We start from the raw sequence: 21,153 nt of genomic DNA, 5'->3' as shown, positions 1-21,153 counted from the left end.
AATCATAAAAGTCAATATATTTGGGATCACGGAGACAAAAACAAAGTGCAAGTTAAAAGAAAGTTGTGTTAGCCCACTGTTTTAGTAAAAGATGAGCTATATATGCTGACACATAAGGCTGATCCCGGTAACAGAGATCTGAATACTGAGAAAGGTTGAGAAATATGGACTTCACTCTGCAGAGAAACATTTTTGCAGATTGTAACAAGTAGGCAAAAGATGTGCAAAAAATCTGAGATCAACTAACATTTTTAACAGTTAACAAGATCAACGCACACAAAATGCATTTATGGAAATAAATAAACTGTCAACGTTTCAGGCTGAGACCCTTCATTGCTGGAAAGGAAGGGGAAAGGTGCCAGAATAAAAAAAGTTAAGGAAGGAAAAGAAGACCAAACTAGAAGGTAGTAGGTGAAGCCCAGGTGGGTGGGAAAGGTAAACTGCTAGCGAAGAGGGAATCTGATACAAGAGAACAGTCAACCATGTGAAAAAGGGAAGAAGGAAGGGCACTGTGGGGGTGGGGGATAGGCAGGTGAGGAGAAGTAGTAAGAGGCCAAAGTGGGGAATAGAAGAAGGGGGGAGAGGAAAGGAAATGAGAAAAAAATTACCTGAAGAAGAAATCATTGTTTGATAAAATGCTGTCAGATCAAATTAATTAAAAGGGAAAAGAGTAGAAAAATTAACAATAAATGCACCATATTTTCCTGGGTAGAATATGGGGATAAAAATTGCAGAGGGTACTTGCCAACCAGAATGCACCACCTGAGAAGGTGGCAGAGGCAGGTCCTAGTAACAGCATTTAAAAAAGTATCTGGATGAGTACTTGAATTGCCAGGGCTTAGAAGGTGGTGGACTGGGTTCTGTTAAATGGAATTAGTTTAGATAAGCAACACACATAAAAGTTGCTGGGGAGCGCAGCAGGCCAGGCAGCATCTCTAGGAAGAGGTGCAGTCGACGTTTCAGGCCAAGACCCTTCGTCAGGACTAACTGAAGTAAGAGTGAGTAAGGGATTTGAAAGTTGGAGGGGGGAGATCCAAAATGATAGGAGAAGACAGGAGGGGGAGGGATGGAGCAGGGAGCTGGACAGGTGATAGGCAAAAGGGATACGAGAGGATCATGGGACAGGAGGTCCGGGAAGAAAGACAAGGAGGGGTGCGGGGGAACCCAGAGGATGGGCAAGGGGTATATTCAGAGGGACAGAGGGAGAAAAAGGAGAGTGAGAGAAAAAATGTGTGTATAAAAATAAGTAACAGATGGGGTACGAGGGGGAGGTGGGGCATTAGCAGAAGTTAGAGAAGTTGATGTTCATGCCATCAGGTTGGAGGCTACCCAGACGGAATATAAGGTGTTGTTCCTCCAACCTGAGTGTGGCTTCATCTTTACAGTAAAGGAGGCCGTGGATAGAATGTCAGAATGGGAATGGGATGTGGAATTAAAATGTTTGGCCACTGGGAGATCCTGCTTTCTCTGGCGGACAGAGAGTAGGTGTTCAGCAAAGCGGTCTCCCAGTCTGCGTCAGGTCTCGCCAATATATAAAAGGCCACATCGGGAGCACCGGACGCAGTATATCACCCCAGCCGACTCACAGGTGAAGTGTTGCCTCACCTGGAAGGACTGTTTGGGGCCCTGAATGGTGGTAAGGGAGGAAGTGTAAGGGCATGTGTAGCACTTGCTCCGCTTATACGGATAAGTGCCAGGAGGGAGATCAGTGGGGAGGGATGGGGGGGACGAATGGACAAGGGAGTCGCGTAGGGAGCGATCCCTGCAGAATGCGGGGGGGGGGTGGGAGGGAAAGATGTGCTTAGTGGTGGGATCACGTTGGAGGTGGCGGAAGTTACGGAGAATAATATGTTGGACCCGGAGGCTGGTGGGGTGGTAGGTGAGGACCAGGGGAGCCCTATTCCTAGTGGGGTGGCGGGAGGATGGAGTGAGAGCAGATGTACGTGAAATGGGGGAGATGCGTTCAAGAGCAGAGTTGATAGTGGAGGAAGGGAAGCCCCTTTCTTTAAAAAAGGAAGACATCTCCCTCGTCCTGGAATGAAAAGCCTCATCCTGAGAGCAGATGCGGCGGAGACGGAGGAATTGCGAGAAGGGGATGGCATTTTTGCAAGAGACAGGGTGAGAAGAGGAATAGTCCAGATAGCTGTGAGAGTCAGTAGGCTTATATTAGACATCAGTGGATAAGCTGTCTCCAGAGAAAGAGACAGAAAACGTCGGCCTGAAACGTCGACTGCACCTCTTCCTAGAGATGCTGCCTGGCCTGCTGCGTTCACCAGCAACTTTTATGTGTGTTGCTTGAATTTCCAGCATGTGCAGAATTCCTGTTGTTTGCGTTATTAGTTTAGATAGGTGTTTTATGATGGACCAAAGGTCCTATTCCTCTGAAAGTCTAGCCAGAATTATTTTGATTAAAACAATTTGTTCTTTTTTTGAAGGAATAGCTTGGGTTTCTCTGTGAATTAAGATTAACCAAATAACTTAAGTATTATCCAGCAAACCTGAAAATTGACTTCTCTTTGTTGCTTATTGCAATGTTTTTATTGTCAGGTTTCTACAAGAAACAAAAACTGGCACAGATGTAAAAAAAAATATATGTTCTAATGACAAACATTTGCTTGTGACTCTGGACAGATGGCTGGCTCTGATGGTTGCATGCAATTACAATTTTCTGCATCTAATGCAGGGCCTTTTCTATAATTTTCCACAGTCATTTGCCACATATAGAAAAGATTGATAGTAATATTTTATCCATCCTTTAGTTAATAGACAACTGACATTATTAATATCAAAATTCTCTAATCAGTGGCCTTGATGTTATAATGATATCAGAAGCTGAAGGGAGATCTGATTGATGTTTAGTTAGAGTAGACGAACAACAACACACACAAAATGCTGGACGAACTCTGCAGGTGAGGCAGAATCTGTGGAAGAGAGTAACCAATTGTCAATCAGCCCTTCATCAGGACTGATACGTGGCTGTGGTAGCGAGTCTGGGTAAGCATGTGATGGAATAGTTGGAAGGCAGCAGAGATCACAGAGGGGGAGCAGTGAGAGCAGGATTCACTGAATTCCCATCAAAGGGAAGATTTAAGTTTCTTCAGGATAGGCATCCCTGGAAGAGACCACAGTAGTGTAGTAGAATTATAAACACGAGAAGATCTGCAGATGCTGGAAATCCAAGCAACAAACACAAAATGCTGGAAGAGCTCAGCAGACCAGGCAGCATCTTGGAAAAGAGTAAACAGTCAACATTTCAGGCTAAGACCATTCATCAGGGCGGATGATTTTTTTTTCCGGAGTTGAAATATCTAATAGCAGGGGCATGCATTGAAGTTAAGAGGAGGTCATCTGAAAGATGTTAGAGACAGATGTTTTTACACAGAGTGGCGGATGCCAGGCATGCACTGCCTGGGGTGGAGGTAGAGGCAGATACATTAGGGACTTTTAAGATAGGCACGTGAATGTGAGAAAAATGGAAGGATACTGACATTATGTAGGCATAAGGGATTAGTTTATTTGGCCATGTGATAGCTAATTTATTTGGTTTTGCATAGCATTGGCCAAAGGGCCTGTTGCTGTGCTGTGCTGTACTGTACTGTTCTATGTTATAAAGTTCAATATCTTAAGACCTTAAGACATAGGAGCAGAATTAGGCCATTTGGTTATCGAGTCTGCTCTCCCATTCGGTCATGACTGATCCTATTATCTCTCCCCTCCTCAGCCCGATTTCCCACCCTCCTTCCTGTAACCTTTAATGCTGGGTCCAATCAAGAACCTATCAAGCTCTACCTTAAATACATTCTATGACCTGGGCCCGACAGCTGCCTGTGGTAATAAATTCCACAAGTTCACCAACCTGTGGCAAAAGAAATTTCTCCGTATTTGTTTTAAATGGACGCTCCTCTATCCTGAGGCTGTGCCCTTTTTGTCCTAGACTCCCCACCATGGGAAAGATCCTTTCCACGTCTACCACATCTAGGCCTTTCAGCATTGAAAAGGTTTCGATGAGATTCCTCCTCATCCTTCTAAATTCCAGCGAGCACAGACTTAGAGCTATCAAACGTTCCTCTTATGATAACCCTTTCATTCTCAGAATCGTCGTTGTGAACCTTCTGTTAACCCTGTCCAGTGCCAGTGTATCTTTTCTTAGATGAGGAGCCCAAAACTGTTTACAATGCTCAGCTGAGGGATCACCAGTGCCTTATAAAGCATCAACATCACATCCCTGCTCTTGTATTCTAGACCTCTTGAAATGAATGTTAACATGGCATTTTCCTTCTTCACCACCAACTACCTGCAAATTAACCTTTAGGTTGTTCTGCGCAAGGACTCCCAAGACCTTTTGGATCTTAGATTTTTGGATTTTTTCCCCCATTTAGAAAATTTATTTCTTCTACTAAAGTGCGTGACCATGCATTTTCCTACATGTATTTCATTTGTCACTTTCTTACCCATTCTCTTAATCTGTCTTAGTCCTTCTGCAGCCTACCTGTTTCCTCAGCACCACCTGCCCCTCCACCAATCTTCATATCATCTGCAAACTTGGCCATAAAACCACCAATTCTGTCATCCAGATTATTGATATAAAGCATAAAAAGAAACAGTCCCAACACCGACCCCTGCGGAACAACACTAATCACTGGCAGCCAACCAGAAAAGGATCCTTTTAATCCCACTTGCTGCCTCCTACTAATCTGCCAGTGCTCTCACCATGCCAATAACTGTCCTGTAATACCAGGGGCTCTTAACTTGGTAGGCAGCCTCATTGCCACCTTGTCAAAGGCCTTCTGGAAGTCCAAATATACAACATCCACTGCATCCCCTTTATCTATCCTACTTTCAATCTCCTCAAAGAATTCCAACAAGTTCGTCAGGCAAGATTTTCCCTGAAGGGAACCATGCTGATTTTGTCCTATCAACACACATCAAAGTTGCTGGTGAACGCAGCAGGCCAGGCAGCATCTCTAGGAAGAGGTACAGTCGACATTTCAGGCCGAGACCCTTCGTCAGGTTAGTCCTAGGATGCAGTTCATCTGGCCGATGTGACTTATGTACCTTTGGATCTTCCAGCTTTTTGAGCACTTTCTCCCTTGTAATAGTAACTGCACTCACTTCTCTTCCCTCATACCCTTCAACATTTGGCACACTGCTAGTGTCTTCCACAGTGAAGATCTCCTGACGCAATCCAGTCTGGGATCTCAATTCAAGTAAACCTGATGTGAAATACAAGCATTCCACTATTATGCATCATGAAGTAAGGGTAAGTCCATTTTGTCCACTTTTGATATGGATGACTGTCCTATCTTAGCGTTTGATTATTTTTCCCCAATTTGATGCAGTTCACCAGCTGATCATCAGGTATATATTCACTTCATGCCAGTTTGGGTAATGGAAATTTGCCCTTGCAGGATACACAAATTACTGCCCTGATACAGAAGGTACAGAAACAAATTTGCACTTAGGGAAGTTATTTAAAGGTGGTAAATAACTAACATTTATTTTTTTTCACCTTGGTCTGTTTTCTGAGAACCCCTACAAACTGGGAGTCATCTGTACTGTTAAAACAAAAATTTAGATACAATTGCTACGATACTAATGTTTTCTTATGTGTTTGTAGGGTTTGTATGTTGGTGGCAGTGCCAGCATTTGTTGATTTCCTCCCTAACTATGCCCTCCTCACCTATCCCTGGACTGAGAAAGCACTGAAAAGTTAACCACATAGGTAGTTCCAGATTAAATAGTATGCACACTGATAAGGATAGCAAATTTCTTTCTCTGATGGGTTTTTGCTGATATTTCAGTAGCTTACCTAATTATATTTTGTTTCCATAATTTGTTTAAATTACTTGAATTTAAATTTTGTAGCTGCTGTGATGAGATTTGAACTCAGCATCTTTCAATCAGTGTTCTGGGACTCTAGCTGGTGGCTCAGTGACTTCTATCCCATATACGGTTATAGGCCCCTCATCTAAGAAAGGTTGTGCTGGCATTGAAGAGGGCCCAGAAGAGGTTCACATAAATGATCCCAGGAATGAAAGGGTTAATATATGATGGCTCTGGGCTTGTACTTGCTAGAGTTTAGAAGAATGAGGAAGGGGTTCCAATTGAAACCTATTCAATATTGAAAGGCCTGGATAGAGTGGATATGGAGAGTGGGGGAGTTTAAAAGACATCCCGTAAGGACAGAGGTAAGGAAGAATTTCTTTAGTCAGAGGGTGGTGGATCTTTGGAATTCATTACCAAAATGAACTTGCGGGTGTGAATTGGGTTGATGTTTTTGCAGGGAAATGTACTATGGACGTGTGGTCAACACACATCAAAGTTGCTAGTGAACGCAGCAGGCCAGGCAGCATCTCTAGGAAGAGGTACAGTCAACGTTTCAGGCTGAGACCCTTCGTCAGGACTAACTGAAGGAAGAGTTAGTAAGAGATTTGAAAGTGGGAGGGGGAGATCCTCCCTGGACGTGTGGTCGATGTTTAGGGATCTCTTGCAGGATGTTAGGGATAAATTTGTCCCGGTGAGGAAGATAAAGAATGGTAGGGTGAGGGAACCATGGATGACAAGTGAGGTGGAAAATCTAGTCAGGTGGAAGAAGGCAGCATTCATGAGGTTTAAGAAGCAAGGATCAGATGGGTCTATTGAGGAATATAGGGTAGCAAGAAAGGAGCTTAAGAAGGGGCTGAGAAGAGCAAGAAGGGGGCATGAGAAGGCCTTGGTGAGTAGGGTAAAGGAAAACCCCAAGGCATTCTTCAATTATGTGAAGAACAAAAGGATGACGAGTGAAGGTAGCACCGATTAGAGATAAAGGTGGGAAGATGTGCCTGGAGGCTATGGAAGTGAGCGAGGTCCTCAATGAATACTTCTCTTTGGTATTCACCAATGAGAGGGAACTTGATGACGATGAGGACAATATGAGTGAGGTTGATGTTCTGGAGCATGTTGACATCAAGGGAGAGGAGGTGTGGAGTTGTTAAAATACATTAGGACGGATAAGTCCCTGGGGCCTGACGGAATATTCCCCAGGCTGCTCCACGAGGCGAGAGAAGAGATTGCTGATACTCTGGCTAGGATCTTTATGTCCTTGTCCACGGGAATGGTACCGGAGGATTGAAGGGAGGCAAATGTTGTCCCCTTGTTCAAAAAAGGTAGTAGGGATAGTCTGGGTAATTATAGACCAGTGAGCCTTACATCTGTGGTGGGAAAACTGTTGGAAAAGATTCTTAGAGATAGGAATCGTAAACAGTCCTGACGAAGGGTTCTGGCCCGAAATGTCGACTCATCGTTTCCACTGATGCTACTCGACCTGCTGAGTTCATCCAGCGTACTGTAAGTGTTGTTTAGAGATAGGATCTATGGGCATTTAGAGAATCATGGTCTGATAGCGACAGTCAGCATGGCTTTGTGAAGGGCAGATCATGTCTAATAAGCCTGATAGAGTTCTTTGAGGAGGTGACCAGGCATATAGATGAGTTTAGTGCAGTGGATGTGATCTACATGGATCTTAGTAAGGCATTTGACAAGGTTCCACATGGTAGGCTTATTCAGAAAGTCAGAAGGCATAGGATCCAGGGAAGTTTGGCCAGGTGGATTCAGAATTGGCTTGCCTGCAGAAAGCAGAGGGTTTTGTTGGAGGGAGTACATTCGGATTGGAGGTTTGTGACTAGTGGTGTCTCACAACGATCGGTGCTGGGACCTGTACTTTTCGTGATTTTTTTTAACGACCTGGATGTGAGCGTAGAAGGGTGGGTTGGCAAATTTGCGAGCGACGCAAAGGTTGGTGGTGTTGTGGATAGTGTAGAGGATGGTCGAAGATTGCAGAGAGACATTGATAAGATGCAGAAGTGGGCTGAGAAGTGGCAGGTGGAGTTCAACCTGGAGAAGTGTGAGGTGGTACACTTTGGAAAGACAAACTCCAAGGCAGAGTACAAAGTAAATGGCAGGATACTTGGTAGTGTGGAGGAGGAGAGGAGGGATCTGGGGGTACATGTCCACAGATCCCTGAAAGTTGCCTCACAGGTAGATAGGGTAGTTAAGAAAGCTTATGGGGTATTAGCTTTCATAAATCGAGGGATAGAGTTTAAGATTCGCAAGGTAATGATGCAGCTCTATAAAACTCTGGTTAGGCCATACTTGGAGTACTGTGTCCAGTTCTGGTCGCCTCACTATAGGAAGGATTGGAAGCAATGGAAAGGGTACAGAGGAGATTTACCAGGATGCTGCCTGGTTTAGAGAGTATGGATTATGATCAGAGATTAAGGGAGCTAGGAACACACATCAAAGTTGCTGGTGAACGCAGCAGGCCAGGCAGCATCTCTAGGAAGAGGTACAGTTGACGTTTCGGGCCGAGACCCTTCGTCAGGACGGGAGCTCGGGTTTACTCTTTGGAGAGGTGGAGGATGAGAGGAGACATGATAAAGGTATGCAAGGTATTAAGAGGAATAGATAAAATGGACAGCCAACGCCTCTTCCCCAGGGCACCACTGCTCAATACAAGAGGACATGGCTTTAAGGTAAGGGGTAGGAAGTTCAAGGGGGATAATAGAGGAAGGTTTTTTACTCAGAGAGTGGTTGGTGCATGGAATGCACTGCCTGATGCAGTGGTGGAGGCAGATACATTAGTGAAATTTAAGAGACTACTAGACAGGTATATGGAGGAATTTAAGGTGGGGGGGTTATATGGAAGGCAGGGTTTAAGGGTCGGCACAACATTGTGGGCCGAAGGGCCTGTACTGTGCTGTACTATTCTATGTTCTATGAACGTGGGGATCAAGTCATAGGATATATTTGAAGTGGAGATTGTTAGGTTCTTGATTAGTCAGAGCATCAAAGGTTACGGGGAGAAGGAAGAAGAATAAGGTTGAGAGCAATAATTTTCAGTGATAGAATGGTGGAGCAGACTTGAGCAGGTTGGCTGAACTCTTGCACTTATGGTATCAGTGGCGGGATAGAGATATATCTACCAAAGGAGATGTAAGTTGCTCCTTCCCTTCACTAGCCTACAGCTCACCCTTGAGCAAGGTGTAGCACCTGCTTAGCCCCCCAATCATGTCACATGAAGCCATGGAAGTAGGTGGTAGATGACCGTATGAGCAGCTAGTGCATATCACAAGTCTTGGTTATGTGACCACTGACACCAGGCAGACAATCTCTGAAGTTTATTGATAATTGCTGGGGTCAACCATCTTGTAAAGACATTGCCCAGAAGACGGCAATGGCAAACCGCTTCTGTAGAAACACTTGCCGAGTTCCTTGTCATGAGACATTGATCACCCACGTCAGATGACATGACACATAACAAATGAATAGAGTTTTATGGTATACCAGTACTTTACATTGATAATGTGGAAGAACAAGTGATGATCATGTTCTACAAGACCTTTCTGAAATCTTTGCGGCAGTTATTGGGAAGTATGTTTGCATTACAGCTTGGTAATCAACATAATTAGTTTCTTCAATTTCATCTTGATGTAATAATCTGCTGTGTATTATATCCTGGCCCAAGTTTGGATTATCAAGTACTTGATTGAGTGTAGTTACTATAAATCATATTCTCAATTTTTTTTGCCAAATATTAAATTTGAAGTATTGTCTTTTTTTCTTAGCTTGGCAGTATCAGCTTTAGAGGAATAAATGGATTTTAGAGCATTGTCCGTCCAGATTGGTTTTACTTTTGGTTCTAACTTGACCTTCTGGTCAAAGCAGATATTTCAAGGTTTGTCATGCTTTTTTTCCTTCCTTCCATAGCAAAGTGAGGAAATTAAACCTCAAAATCCACTTGAGGTTTGAGTATAGCTATTTATCTAATTTCTGATAACTTTATGTGCCACATTTTCTGAAACTATTTTGAGGACTTGTTTTTCTTGGTTTATATTTGTACATTTTCATTGAATCATAGATAGAGTCATAGAAGTATACAGCACAAAAACCTGCTTTTTTCCCCAACTTCAACCTGACTGTGATGCTTGTCTATGTTAATCCATTTGCTTGTATTAGGCCTCTTTCTCTCCATGTCTTTCTTATCCATATACATGTGTAGGCACCTTTTTAACTTTATAGTTCTGCCTGTCTCCATGACCACCTCTGACAATCCATCATTCCCTGTATGGAAAAATCTGTTCTCCAGATTTCCTTTAAATTTCTCCCCGTTTACCTTAACCCATGCTTTAAATTCTAACTACCCTTTCCCTGGCAAAAGATTTTGACCATCTATCCTACTTATGTCCCTCATATTTCTTAACCTTGATAAATTCGTCCCTTAGTGTCGAAGTTCCAGTGAAAATAAACACAATTCATCCAATCTTTCTTTAAGTGGCAGCCCTCCAATCAAGGCAACATCTTGGCGAATCTCTTCTGCATTCAATCTGTTGCTACCACATCCTTCCTGTAGTGTGGCGATCAGAAACAGATACAAAAATGTGGTCTGGCCAAGGGTTTATGTAATTGCAATGTGACATTCTAATTCTTATGCATATCAAATGCCTTTTTCACTATCCTATCCACCTGTGTCATTAATTACAGTCACCACAGTCTCTGTACATCAATGCTCATAATATTCCTGCCATTTACATACTGGATATCCTACTAGAATTTGATTTTACTTGCATTATTTTCTGGATTAATTTCTATCTACTGACACGCCACCAAATTTTGTAGCTGATCTGTGTTCCGTTGTGTTGTTAGACAAATGTCTTTGCTAGCTACATCTCTACCAATTTTTGTCATTTGCAGACTTACTCTTCGTTTCACCTACATTTAGATGGAAGCTAAATGACTGCAATAATACATTTTACGGTTTTGTGTGATAGTCACTTACCCTAGGAAAACTAAAATCATAGAAAAGTACAGCACAGAAAGAGGCCCTTCAGCCCATTTAGTCCATACTAAGCCATTTAAATTACCTATTCACATCAACCTTTTCTTGGACCACGGCCTGTCATCTATATACCAATCCAATCTTCTCTTAAACATTGAAATCGAGCTTGCATGCACTATTTGCATTGGCATGCTCTCATGACCCTTGAGTGAAGAAGTTTCCCCTCATGTTCCGCTTAAATTTTCACCTTTTACCCTTAACCTATGACCTCTCATAGCCCCACCCAACCTCAGTGGGAAAAGCCTGCTTATATTTACCCTATCTATACCTCACTTGATTTCTTCTTCACTGTCCACTACACCCCCACACCCCCAATCTGTAAATTTGCTGGTCCAGTTAGCCACATTATCATCCAGATCATTGATACAGGTGACAAACAACAACAGACCCAGCACCAACCGCTGAGTCATGCCACTAGTTACAGGCCTCCAGTCAGACAGGCACCCATCTACTACCACTCTCTGGCTCTCTGGCTTCTACCTCATCTTGAAAGCAGAGAAATATTCTAAAATGTTTTATTCTCAAACCTAATATTTAGCGTGTCCTTGCTTTTTCGTCTTTTGAAAATTAGATAGCTCTCCATCACAGTTTTAGATGAGGCACAGTGCTGTATTCAGCATCTTCCTTCTGGGGCATGATTTTGTGGTTGAAGGTGACTTTTTTCCAGTTCAGATGTGGATTCCGAGAACATGTGAACTCAGCTGTGTGTGAGTGGTTTGATCACGTTGTGCTATTTGCCCATCACAGGTACTCACTGCCTTCCTGAATGCTGCTGCTGCTGCTCCGTTTTGGGTGCTCTTGGATCAGGGATTGCTGCAATATGTTGATAACATTGTATTTTCATTAGGAAAACTTGGGGACCATCCTTGAAGCAATTTTCCCTGTTCTTCTAACCTCATGAGGGAGGGGGAAATATGCACTTTTCAGTCTATTATCAGGCATGTGGCATGCCCAGCAAAGTTGATTGAGTGTGATCAGAGCTTTGATGCTGGGGTGCTGACGTTGGTTTTGAAGAACTTTGCAAAGACGACAGTGCTAAAAAAGACCTGGGTTCAATTCTGACGCTGTCTGTAAGGAGTTTGTACACTTTCCTCATGATCATGGGAGATTCCTCTGGGTGTACTAGTTCCCTCCTACATTGAAAAGATGTATGGGCTAGTAGTGTAATTGGTCAAATAGGTGTAATTGGATGAGTGGGCTCCTTGGAAGGGCCTGTTACCATGCCGAATCTTGAAATAAATGAAGTATCTCCAATGTTTTGAAACAACCAACAGTGGGTGTTTACGTCTCTGATACATGTGAGGGGATTCACTGATGTTCAGTAGAATAACAGCTTGGTCTCTTTGCGATCTCAATTTTTGAACAGTCTTAATTGTACAAAACCTGTGCTGGCATGCAGGAAGCAGCCATTAATTTTGTTAATTTGCTTTGACTGACAGGTGGCTGCTATGATAGGGAAAATGATTGATTTCTAGGTTCTTGTCATGGTCTTGGCAATATTTTCTAGATATGCAGGTTAATTGAAGAACCATTGTTTCTTGTATGTTGAGTAAAACCCATCTTCTCGTGCTTCAGCAGTAAACTGGGGCTAGTCTTCTGGAGGGTTTGCATACACAAGTACCATCTGCAAGCTGTGATTTAGGTTGGCTAATTTTGGGTTTGCAGTGGAACTAACAAAGTGTCACTTAGCCCAACAGCTTAATGTTTCTCCAAGTGAGTTACAGTATTACAATGAGGAATATTATGAAGAGGGCTGATGCATTTACTTAGCGATACTGCATGGAGTAGGCCCTTCCGGCCCTTTGAGCCATGCTGCCCCACCAATCCCTGACAAACCCAATTAACCCTGACCTAGTCACAGAACAATTTGCAATGACCATAGTGTTTCTTTATATTTGTTTATCTTGCACGTTTGGAAACTATATCACTTCCCATTGATGTTTGGTCATGGTTGTGCATTTGTAAAGGCAAGTTAAGAATGAGAACTGGGACCTGGCTCCTGTGGAAGGTCCATAAAGCTATTGATGGTTACTTGTTTCATTAGATGTGATTGCAGAGGTGTGCTTTTCCTATTGATTGATGGTTTCATGCATTGGTGGGTTATGCTGATATCCATGTTTATATTGGCTGTCATTAATATCAACTCACTGTTTAGCTGCAACCTGACATTTACCATAGTCTTTGGTGCTTGATCACCTAACAATATTTACTAATCCTGGTGATCAGTATCACCCCTATTACTGACTGGCAACTCCTGCAACACCACTAGTACTAAACTGTATCGGTCTTGCTTTTCCCTTGGATTCATCAGCTGCATGGAAAGGGTGAACCTGCTGCATGGGAAGCAGCTTATTCTCTACACTATACTGCTTTGTCTTCCATATCAACATATAGACAGCTAGGGTGCAACCTTCAGTGGTGGACTCCAAACGATGGAGGCCTCAGACTGATACCTTTCAAAATGTGCACAGACTTCATTGATGTTATAACCTTTTTATGCTTAATATTTTTCTTTGATTTCTTCCAGGCGTTTGTGAAGGATGTGCATGAAGAAGCTTTGACTGTGGCTTTCGAGAACAAGTAAGTCTTTGTCTGGCAGCACATTTCCTGTGAATTAGGTCTGCCTTTAATGGATTGCAAATTTGATTAAATGTAGAAATGAAAACTGCATGATTGCTTCATTTTTATGCTTTGTTCAGATTACAAGTAAAGGTAAGTTTCAGGATAAAAATGAATTTGTTTATTGCACCATTTTAAAAACTTTTTCATTTTTGAAGCATTGCTATTGTTGAATTCTTATCCAAGTCTCAATCTTCAGTATGTAATTAAGATGTTTAGCAATGGTGATTCACTACTGATCCCATTACTAAACTGATATCCGCAAATGCTTTCACTTCCTGCTATCTATTCAAAGGTTCATTTTAAGACTGTAAGACCATAGTGTTTAGGCCATTTGACCCATTGAATCTACTCTGCCACTTCGTCATGGCTGATCCAGTTTTCCTTTCAGCCCCAGTCTCCTGCCTTCTCCCTGTATCCCTTCATGTCCTGACCAATAAAGAATCTATCAGCCTCTGCCTTAAGTATACATAGAGACTTGGCTTTCACAGCTGCCTTTGGCAAAGAATTGCACAGATTCAACACCTTCTGGCTAAAGAAATTCCTCCTCATCTCTGTTCTTAGACTCTCCCACCATAGGAAACATCCTGTCCACGTTCACTCTATTGAGACTTTTCGCCATTTGATAAGTTTCAATGAGATCACGTCTCATTCTTCTGAATTCCAGTGAATACAACCCCAGAGCCATCAAACACTCTGCATGTGACAAGCCATTCAATCCTGAAATCTTTTTCATGGTTCCCCTTGAGCCCTCTCCAGTTTCAGCACATCCTTTCTAAGATAAGGGACCCTAAACTGTTCACAGTACTCTAAGTGAGGCCTCACCAGTGCTTTATAAAGTCTCAACATTACAGCCTCACTTTTATATTCTAGGCCTCTTGAAATGAATGCTTACATTACATTTGTGCTCTGCACTACAGATTCAACCTGCAAATTAAGGGAATCCTACACTAAGACTCCCAAGTCCCTTTGCGGCAGTTTTTAAAAATGTTCAAAATGGAGAGAAAATATGTAAACCCTTTCATTACACTTCCTGACACCGTATCCCATCTGCCATTTCATTGCCATTCTCCTAATCTGTCTAAGTCCTTCTATAGCCTCTCTACTTCAAGATTACCTTCCCTTCCACCTACCTTCATATCGTCTGCAAACAAAGTCATCAATTTCATCATCCAAATCATTGACATATAACATCAAAGGAATCAGTCCCAACACAGAACCAGAAAAAGCTCCCTTTATTCCTCTCTTTCCCTCCTGCCAAATTCGTCATTGCTTTATCCATGCTAGAATTTTTCTAGTAATACCATGGGCTTGTAGCTTGTTAAGCAGCCTCTTGTGTGGCACCTTGTCAAAGGCCTTCTGAAAGTCCTAGTACACAACATCACCTGATTCTCCTGCTTGTTATTTCTTCAAAGATTTCCAACAGATTTGTCAGGAAAGATTTTCCATTGAGGAAACCATGCTGACTATGGCCTAATTTATCATGTGCCTCCAAGTACCCTGAGATCTCATCCTTAATATTTGACTCCAACATCTTCCCAACCATTGAAGTCAGGCTAACTAGCCTATAGTTTCCTTTCTTCCTTCTTGAAGTGTGGAATGACATTTGCAATTTTCCAGTCTTCTGGAAGCATTTCAGAATCTAATGATTTCTTGAAAGATAATTACTAATACCTCCACAATCTCTTTAGCCATCTCTTTAAGAACCTTCTCTCTAGTTATGGTAACTTCATGTATTTCATGACCCCTGACATCTGGAACATCCTTCATACTGCTAGAGTCTTCCACAGTGAAGACAGATGCAAAATACATTTCCTTGTCCCGCCCATCGCTACCTCTCCAGCGCCATTTTATAGTGGTCCGATATCCACTCTCGCCTCTCTTTTACCCTTCATATATCTGAAGAAACTTTTAGTATCCTCTTTGTTATCAAAGTGTATATATACAGAAAACATTTCTGAGGTTTGTCTTCTCCAGGTAGCCATAAAATACAGAAAACCTTGGAAGATGTTGAAAGAAAGACATCAATACACGCACACACGCATGTGCTCACACACTCGCAAAAACCCCCAACCACTTCTTTGCACAAAAACTAACAGCTCACCCAGACCCCCAGCCTGCCACTCAGCAACAAGTAAGAATGGGCGAAAACATGAAAAATAACATACAACTAAGAGGCCAATATGATCTACGGTCCAATCCATTAATGTCAGTTTCAGTAACATCTCCATGAGCATTGGGACCCAACGGCCCCTCCGTGAACCACTCACTCTCCTCAGCATTTGCCTCACTCAGTGGCTACGTTATTCCATCTCTGTACCTAATAAATTGACAACTGAATTTACACAAATAAATTGAGTGTATGTTTGAGGTCTTCTGCCACTGTAGCCCATCTACTTCAAGGTTTGACGTGGAGTCCATTTGGAGATGCTCTTACGTACACCACAGAATGCATGGTTCTTTGAGTTACTATCACTGTCCTTCCAGCTTGAACCAGTCTGGTCGTTCTTTGACCCCTCTCATTAAGACCACGTTTTCCCATACAGCATTGCCCACTCACTGGGCATTTTTTTGTTTTTCGCATCATTCTCTCTAAACTCAAGACTACTGTGTGTGAAAATCCCTGGAGATCAGCAGTTTCTGAGATACTCAAACTGCTCTGTCTGACATTAACAATCATTCCATAGTCAAAGTCACTTAGATCACCTTCCTTCCCCATTCTGATGTTTGGTCTAAACAACAACTGAATCTCTTGACTATGTTTGCATTTTTTTTATGCACTGAGTTGCTGCCATGTGATTGGCTGATTAAGTATTTACATTAATGAGCAGGTGTACCTAATAAATTGTCCACTAAATAGATGTTTTTCTCAAAACATATTTCAGAGGGCAAGGGCTGGGTTGGTGGGAGAGGGATGTTCAGTGACTAATTATAATCCTGTTAGATCTTGAAATGAAAGAAAAAATATGAGTTACTAAGCAATTTATGATGTGTCTGGAGAAGCAATGAATGTTCCGAGGTTGTCATTAGAAATAAATAGGTCTGTGTTTTGAAGAAAGGTCATCATCTTGAAATATTAATTCCTTTTTCTCCACAGATGCAGTCGGATTATTTCCAGCATTTACTGTTTCTATTTCAGATATCCAAATATTGCAGTTATTTTGCTTTCAGGCTCTGTATGATTTCATACAAATCAGGAACTTGTTCTAAAGTTTTTTAGTGTCGCAAATGGATCATTCATAGAGTCCCATGGAAAGCCTTTAAGATGAACCATCTGTAAACTTGGAAGTCCGCTGTTTACCTAAAGCAAGGGTTACCAATCTTTTTTATGCCATGCACTCCTACCATTTACCAAGGGGTCTGTGTTCACGTTCATGAGTAAAAATATCTGATTAGCCAATTATGTGGCAGTAATAGTGCATAAAAGCATGCAGACATAGTTAAGAGGTTGTTGTTCAAACCAGTCATCAAAATGGGGAGAAATGCGATCTTAGTGACTTTGACCGTGAAATGATTGTTGGTACCAGATAAGGCGGTTTGAGAATCTCAGAAATTGCTGATCTCTTAGGATTTTCGCACACAACGGTCTCTAGAGTTTACAGAAAATGGTGTGAAAAGCAAAAAAAAAATCCAGTGAGTGGCAGCTCTGTGAATAAAAGCACTTTGTTGATGAGCGAGGTCAGCGGTGAATGGCCAGACTGGTTTAAACTGACTAGAAGGCAACAGTAACTCAAGTAACCACATATTGCCACAGTGATGTGCAGAAGAGCATCTTTGAATACACAACGTGTCAAAACTTGAAGTGGATGGACCATAGCAGCAGAAGACCACAAATATACACATAGTGGCCAGTTTATTAGGTTACTAATAATGTGGCCACGACTGTAATTTCTCTTCAAGTATCTTTTCTAATGCGATATGGAGCTTAACAAAGTACAGTTTCTTTTAAAGAAAAGCTATCAGTAAAAATGTTTATTAGTCCTGTAACTAGATGTGAAGTTAAGGTCAACACCTGATTTAACAAGGAACAGTCTGTGTGCAGCATGTAATTGTGTCATGGAAGGCCAAGTAATGGAGAAGTATAACATAAATATTTTTATCTGATGTTAGGATGTAAATGACAATAAAGAAAATTATTGCTCTTCTCTAGTTCCATGTCAGCTGAATAGTGTGGAGCTGTAGCATTCTTTCTTCTTCTTTCTTTATTAATCTTTTTATTGATTTTAAAAAGAGCATATATACAAACAAGAGAATTATCTCCAATATATACAGGTTTCCCCCGCCATCCGAAGGTAGAGCGTTCCTATGAAACAGTTCATAAGCCGGAATGTTGTAAAGTGAAGAAGTAATTAGCAGTTATTTATATGGGAAAAATTTGTGAGCATTCGCAGATCCAAAAAATAACCTACCAAATCATGCCAAATACCACAAAACCTAAATTAACAGTAACATATAGTAAAAGCAGGAATGATATGATAAATACACAGCCTATCTAAAGTAGAAATACTTTTCTACAATCATTGCCACACTGTTCTCCGTAGCGAAAATCTCACGCAAGCGCTCTTGGCAGAAACACTCTCTCCAGTAAACTTTAAGCTATGAAGCTGCCAAATCATACCAAATAACACACAAAAATACACAGCCTATATAAAGTAGAAATAATGTATAGTAAGTGTAGTATCACTTACCGGAATTGAGAAGACAGCGCCAAGCACACTGATGAGGGTGTGTTAGGCTGAGTCATCGGAGGTTGGGGTGCTGCAGTGGTCCCCAACTTCCAGGCCGCCGACCGATATCGATCCGCGGAGAATGCAGCGGTATCCAGGGCGCACCCAGCACATCTTTAAGAAAAAAGCCGAAATAAACAAGCTAATTAATTAGGTGCCACCCGGCACGTAAATGTCAGCCCAGATCAAAGGCGACGCATCGGCTCTGATCTGGGCAGAGATTTACATGCCAGGCGGTACCTGATTAATTAGCTTGTTTATTTCGGCTTTTTTCTTAAAAGATGTGCTGCGTGCGTCCTGGCTACCGCTGCATTCTCTATGACAATGTATTGGTCCACGGCCCGGGGGTTGGGGTGGTGGGACACTAGGGTGTCATCTCATGGTCTTCTGTTTCCATCAGGGCAGGCAGGTCATCTTCTATGTCTGCCTGCCTCGATGTCGAAGGTCGAGGTTCGTTGTCTGCTGTGACTGATGTGGAAGGCTTGAAAAACGACAGTATGCTTGTCTGTTTAGCCGCGCGCATTTTTCTATCATACAGTTCTTTGTAAGTACTCAAACCATCTTGAAAATATGCCCTAAACCAACGTACCCTTTCAAAATTAAAGTCATACTTTTCTGCAATCATTGCAGTGAAGATCTCATGCAGTTGCTTCACGTTCAGTTCCTAGACAACTTCACTTTCGGTCCGTTCGCTACTGCATTCGGTTTCGATTGTTATCCTTTCTTCTTCCAATTGCATCAACTCTTCATCTATCAGTTCTTGGTCATGAGATGCCAAAACCTCTTCAACATCATCATCGTCAACTTCCACAAGCCAAACTCACTTTGCCCTTACTTCGTTTACCACGATCGAAATGCTTATTTATGTCTAGTTTTACACTAAGTGTAACACCCTTACAAGCTCTTTTAGGTTTTTCAGATACCTTAGAACTCATCTTGCTAACGGCTGCTGACAGGCACGTGTTTAAGCAGTGCCGGCGAGAATGCAGTTCCGGGGGAGGAGCTTGGCTGCTCGGGGCGCGCGCTGCCTTTTATCGCGCGCTGATTTTTTCCATAACGGTGAAAACACCTTCTGTTGGTGAAAACAGGTAACTAATGTAGGTCTTTTGTGACAGCGAGGTTTCGTAAAGCGAACGTACAAAAAGCGGGGGACACCTGTATGTCAATAACAATACAAACAGAAAGTGAAATAGACATTATCAAAATCATACATAGTATTAAACTAATATGTAGTATATAATAAAAAAGACAGCTAATTCTCCTCTTATCAATTCATAGAGAGAGAAAATAAAACTTAAAATTTTTAAAATGAGAAGAAAAAGATCCCACTATACTATGAGAAAAGGAAAAAAAAAGGGACTGGGCAGTCCATTCTGAGGATACGACAAAAAAAAGGAAAGACTTTCTGATCAAATCTAAAACTTCGAAAGAAAAAAAAGTAATTGGAAGAGTAATAAATCAAATCAAATGAAAATATTGACTAAAAGGTCGCCAGATTTGCTTAAATTTAAAGGATGTATCTAAACTTAAGCAGGACATAATGGAGGCAAGCCAATAAAAGACAGTAGGTGGATTAGAATCCTTCCACTTCAGAAAAATGGCTCTCCTAGCCAAGTTGAAAAAGCTGTAGCATTACACTTAGGGATGTAATTTTTCCCATACGAGCCTGCGTATGTCTCCAGACACTTACTATTGCAGCTTTCTCAACTACCCACATAGGTTGTCCATCAATATGGTCAGAATACACCAAGCAATTCCAAGTTCATGGCTCCCAATAGGGAAGTCTGGAGTGAACAAACGTTGACTTTTTGAATGATCACTGTATTTAATTTGAATGAAAGATAGCGGTAGGATATGAGGTTGCTATGTGATGGGTATCAGTTACTGAATTCAGTTTTTCACCCTGTCTTTGCTAGATCATGGTTTCCTAATAATCTCTGGGTCGCTAGTACCATCCTTTGTTGATTTTGGTTTTGCTGCCATATTTCTTGTGCAGTTTATCTGCAGCATGAATTTTATCTGCAAGGGCCAAGGCAATGATACCCAGTCCTGATGAGGGTCTCAGTCTGAAATGTCAGCTGTTGATTTCCCTCCATAACGTTGCCTGACTTGAGTTCCTCCAGCATTTTGGGTGTGTTGATGGAAAGTACTTTTAATTGTTAGGCCTTTTTCTGGTCCTAGTTTGGAAATCAAGAGTCGAAGTGGGGCAAATTGACGAGAGTCTGATAGTTTTGTAGAGAAAATATGATACTGAGTTCTGTATCCAATCTTTCGACAAGAAGCCCTTATGTCAAATGTTAAAATGGTACAAGACAGCATTTAAGCATTAAGAATTGTGAGCACTATGCAGCTATGTCAGTGAGGTTGATGTTATGATTAAATATAGGATTTAGAGAAATATTACAGTACATTTTGGGCGACGGCAATGTAACAGTTAACGTAACACTATTACAGCACCAGTGACCCAGGTCCAGTTCCACCGCTGTCTATAAGGAGTTTGTACGTTCTTCCCTGACCCATGTGGGTTTTCTGTGGGTGTTTTGATTTCTTCTCACATTCCACAGATGTACAGGTTAATTGATCACATGGGTGTAATTGGGCAGCGCCATTGTTGGAGCAGAAGGACCTGTTTACCGTGCTGAAATCTGAAAGCCTATATGAGACCTTTTGTATAAGTAGCAATATGCTGATGAGCATTTCAAAATCAAGCAGCAGAACTCAAAATCTGGTTCTGCCAAGAGGAAAGCACATTCAAGCAAGAAGCTCACTTGCTTTTATGGATAAGCTTAGATGGAGATACAGGTCTGTTCCCCTACCATGTCTCTGCAGTTCAGGATGCCATGTCCCTGCTTGTTCATGTGTCTTGACTAAATGTCTTGCAGATATTGATAGGTTCTTGATTAGTCAGCGTCAAAGGTTATGGGAAGAAGGCAG

The 21,153-nt window shown here is 41.9% G+C and overlaps 1 protein-coding gene across 3 annotated transcripts in view; it reads left to right on the top strand.

Moving 5' to 3' along the window:
* fmr1 (fragile X messenger ribonucleoprotein 1) overlaps positions 1–21,153 on the top strand; it is a 95,939-nt gene that overhangs the window by 4,791 nt on the left and 69,995 nt on the right. For all 3 annotated transcript variants that reach the window (XM_063061154.1, XM_063061157.1, XM_063061156.1), the window contains exon 2: positions 13,401–13,453. In XM_063061154.1, the coding sequence (XP_062917224.1) occupies positions 13,401–13,453 (53 nt within the window). The remainder of the gene's footprint in view (positions 1–13,400; positions 13,454–21,153) is intronic.

The sequence above is a fragment of the Mobula hypostoma genome, chromosome 10 (genome assembly GCF_963921235.1).
Source record: "Mobula hypostoma chromosome 10, sMobHyp1.1, whole genome shotgun sequence".
Lineage (NCBI taxonomy): Eukaryota > Metazoa > Chordata > Chondrichthyes > Myliobatiformes > Myliobatidae > Mobula > Mobula hypostoma.
Note: the sequence above shows the minus strand (reverse complement) of the source record. Positions and strands in the feature narration are given on the sequence as shown.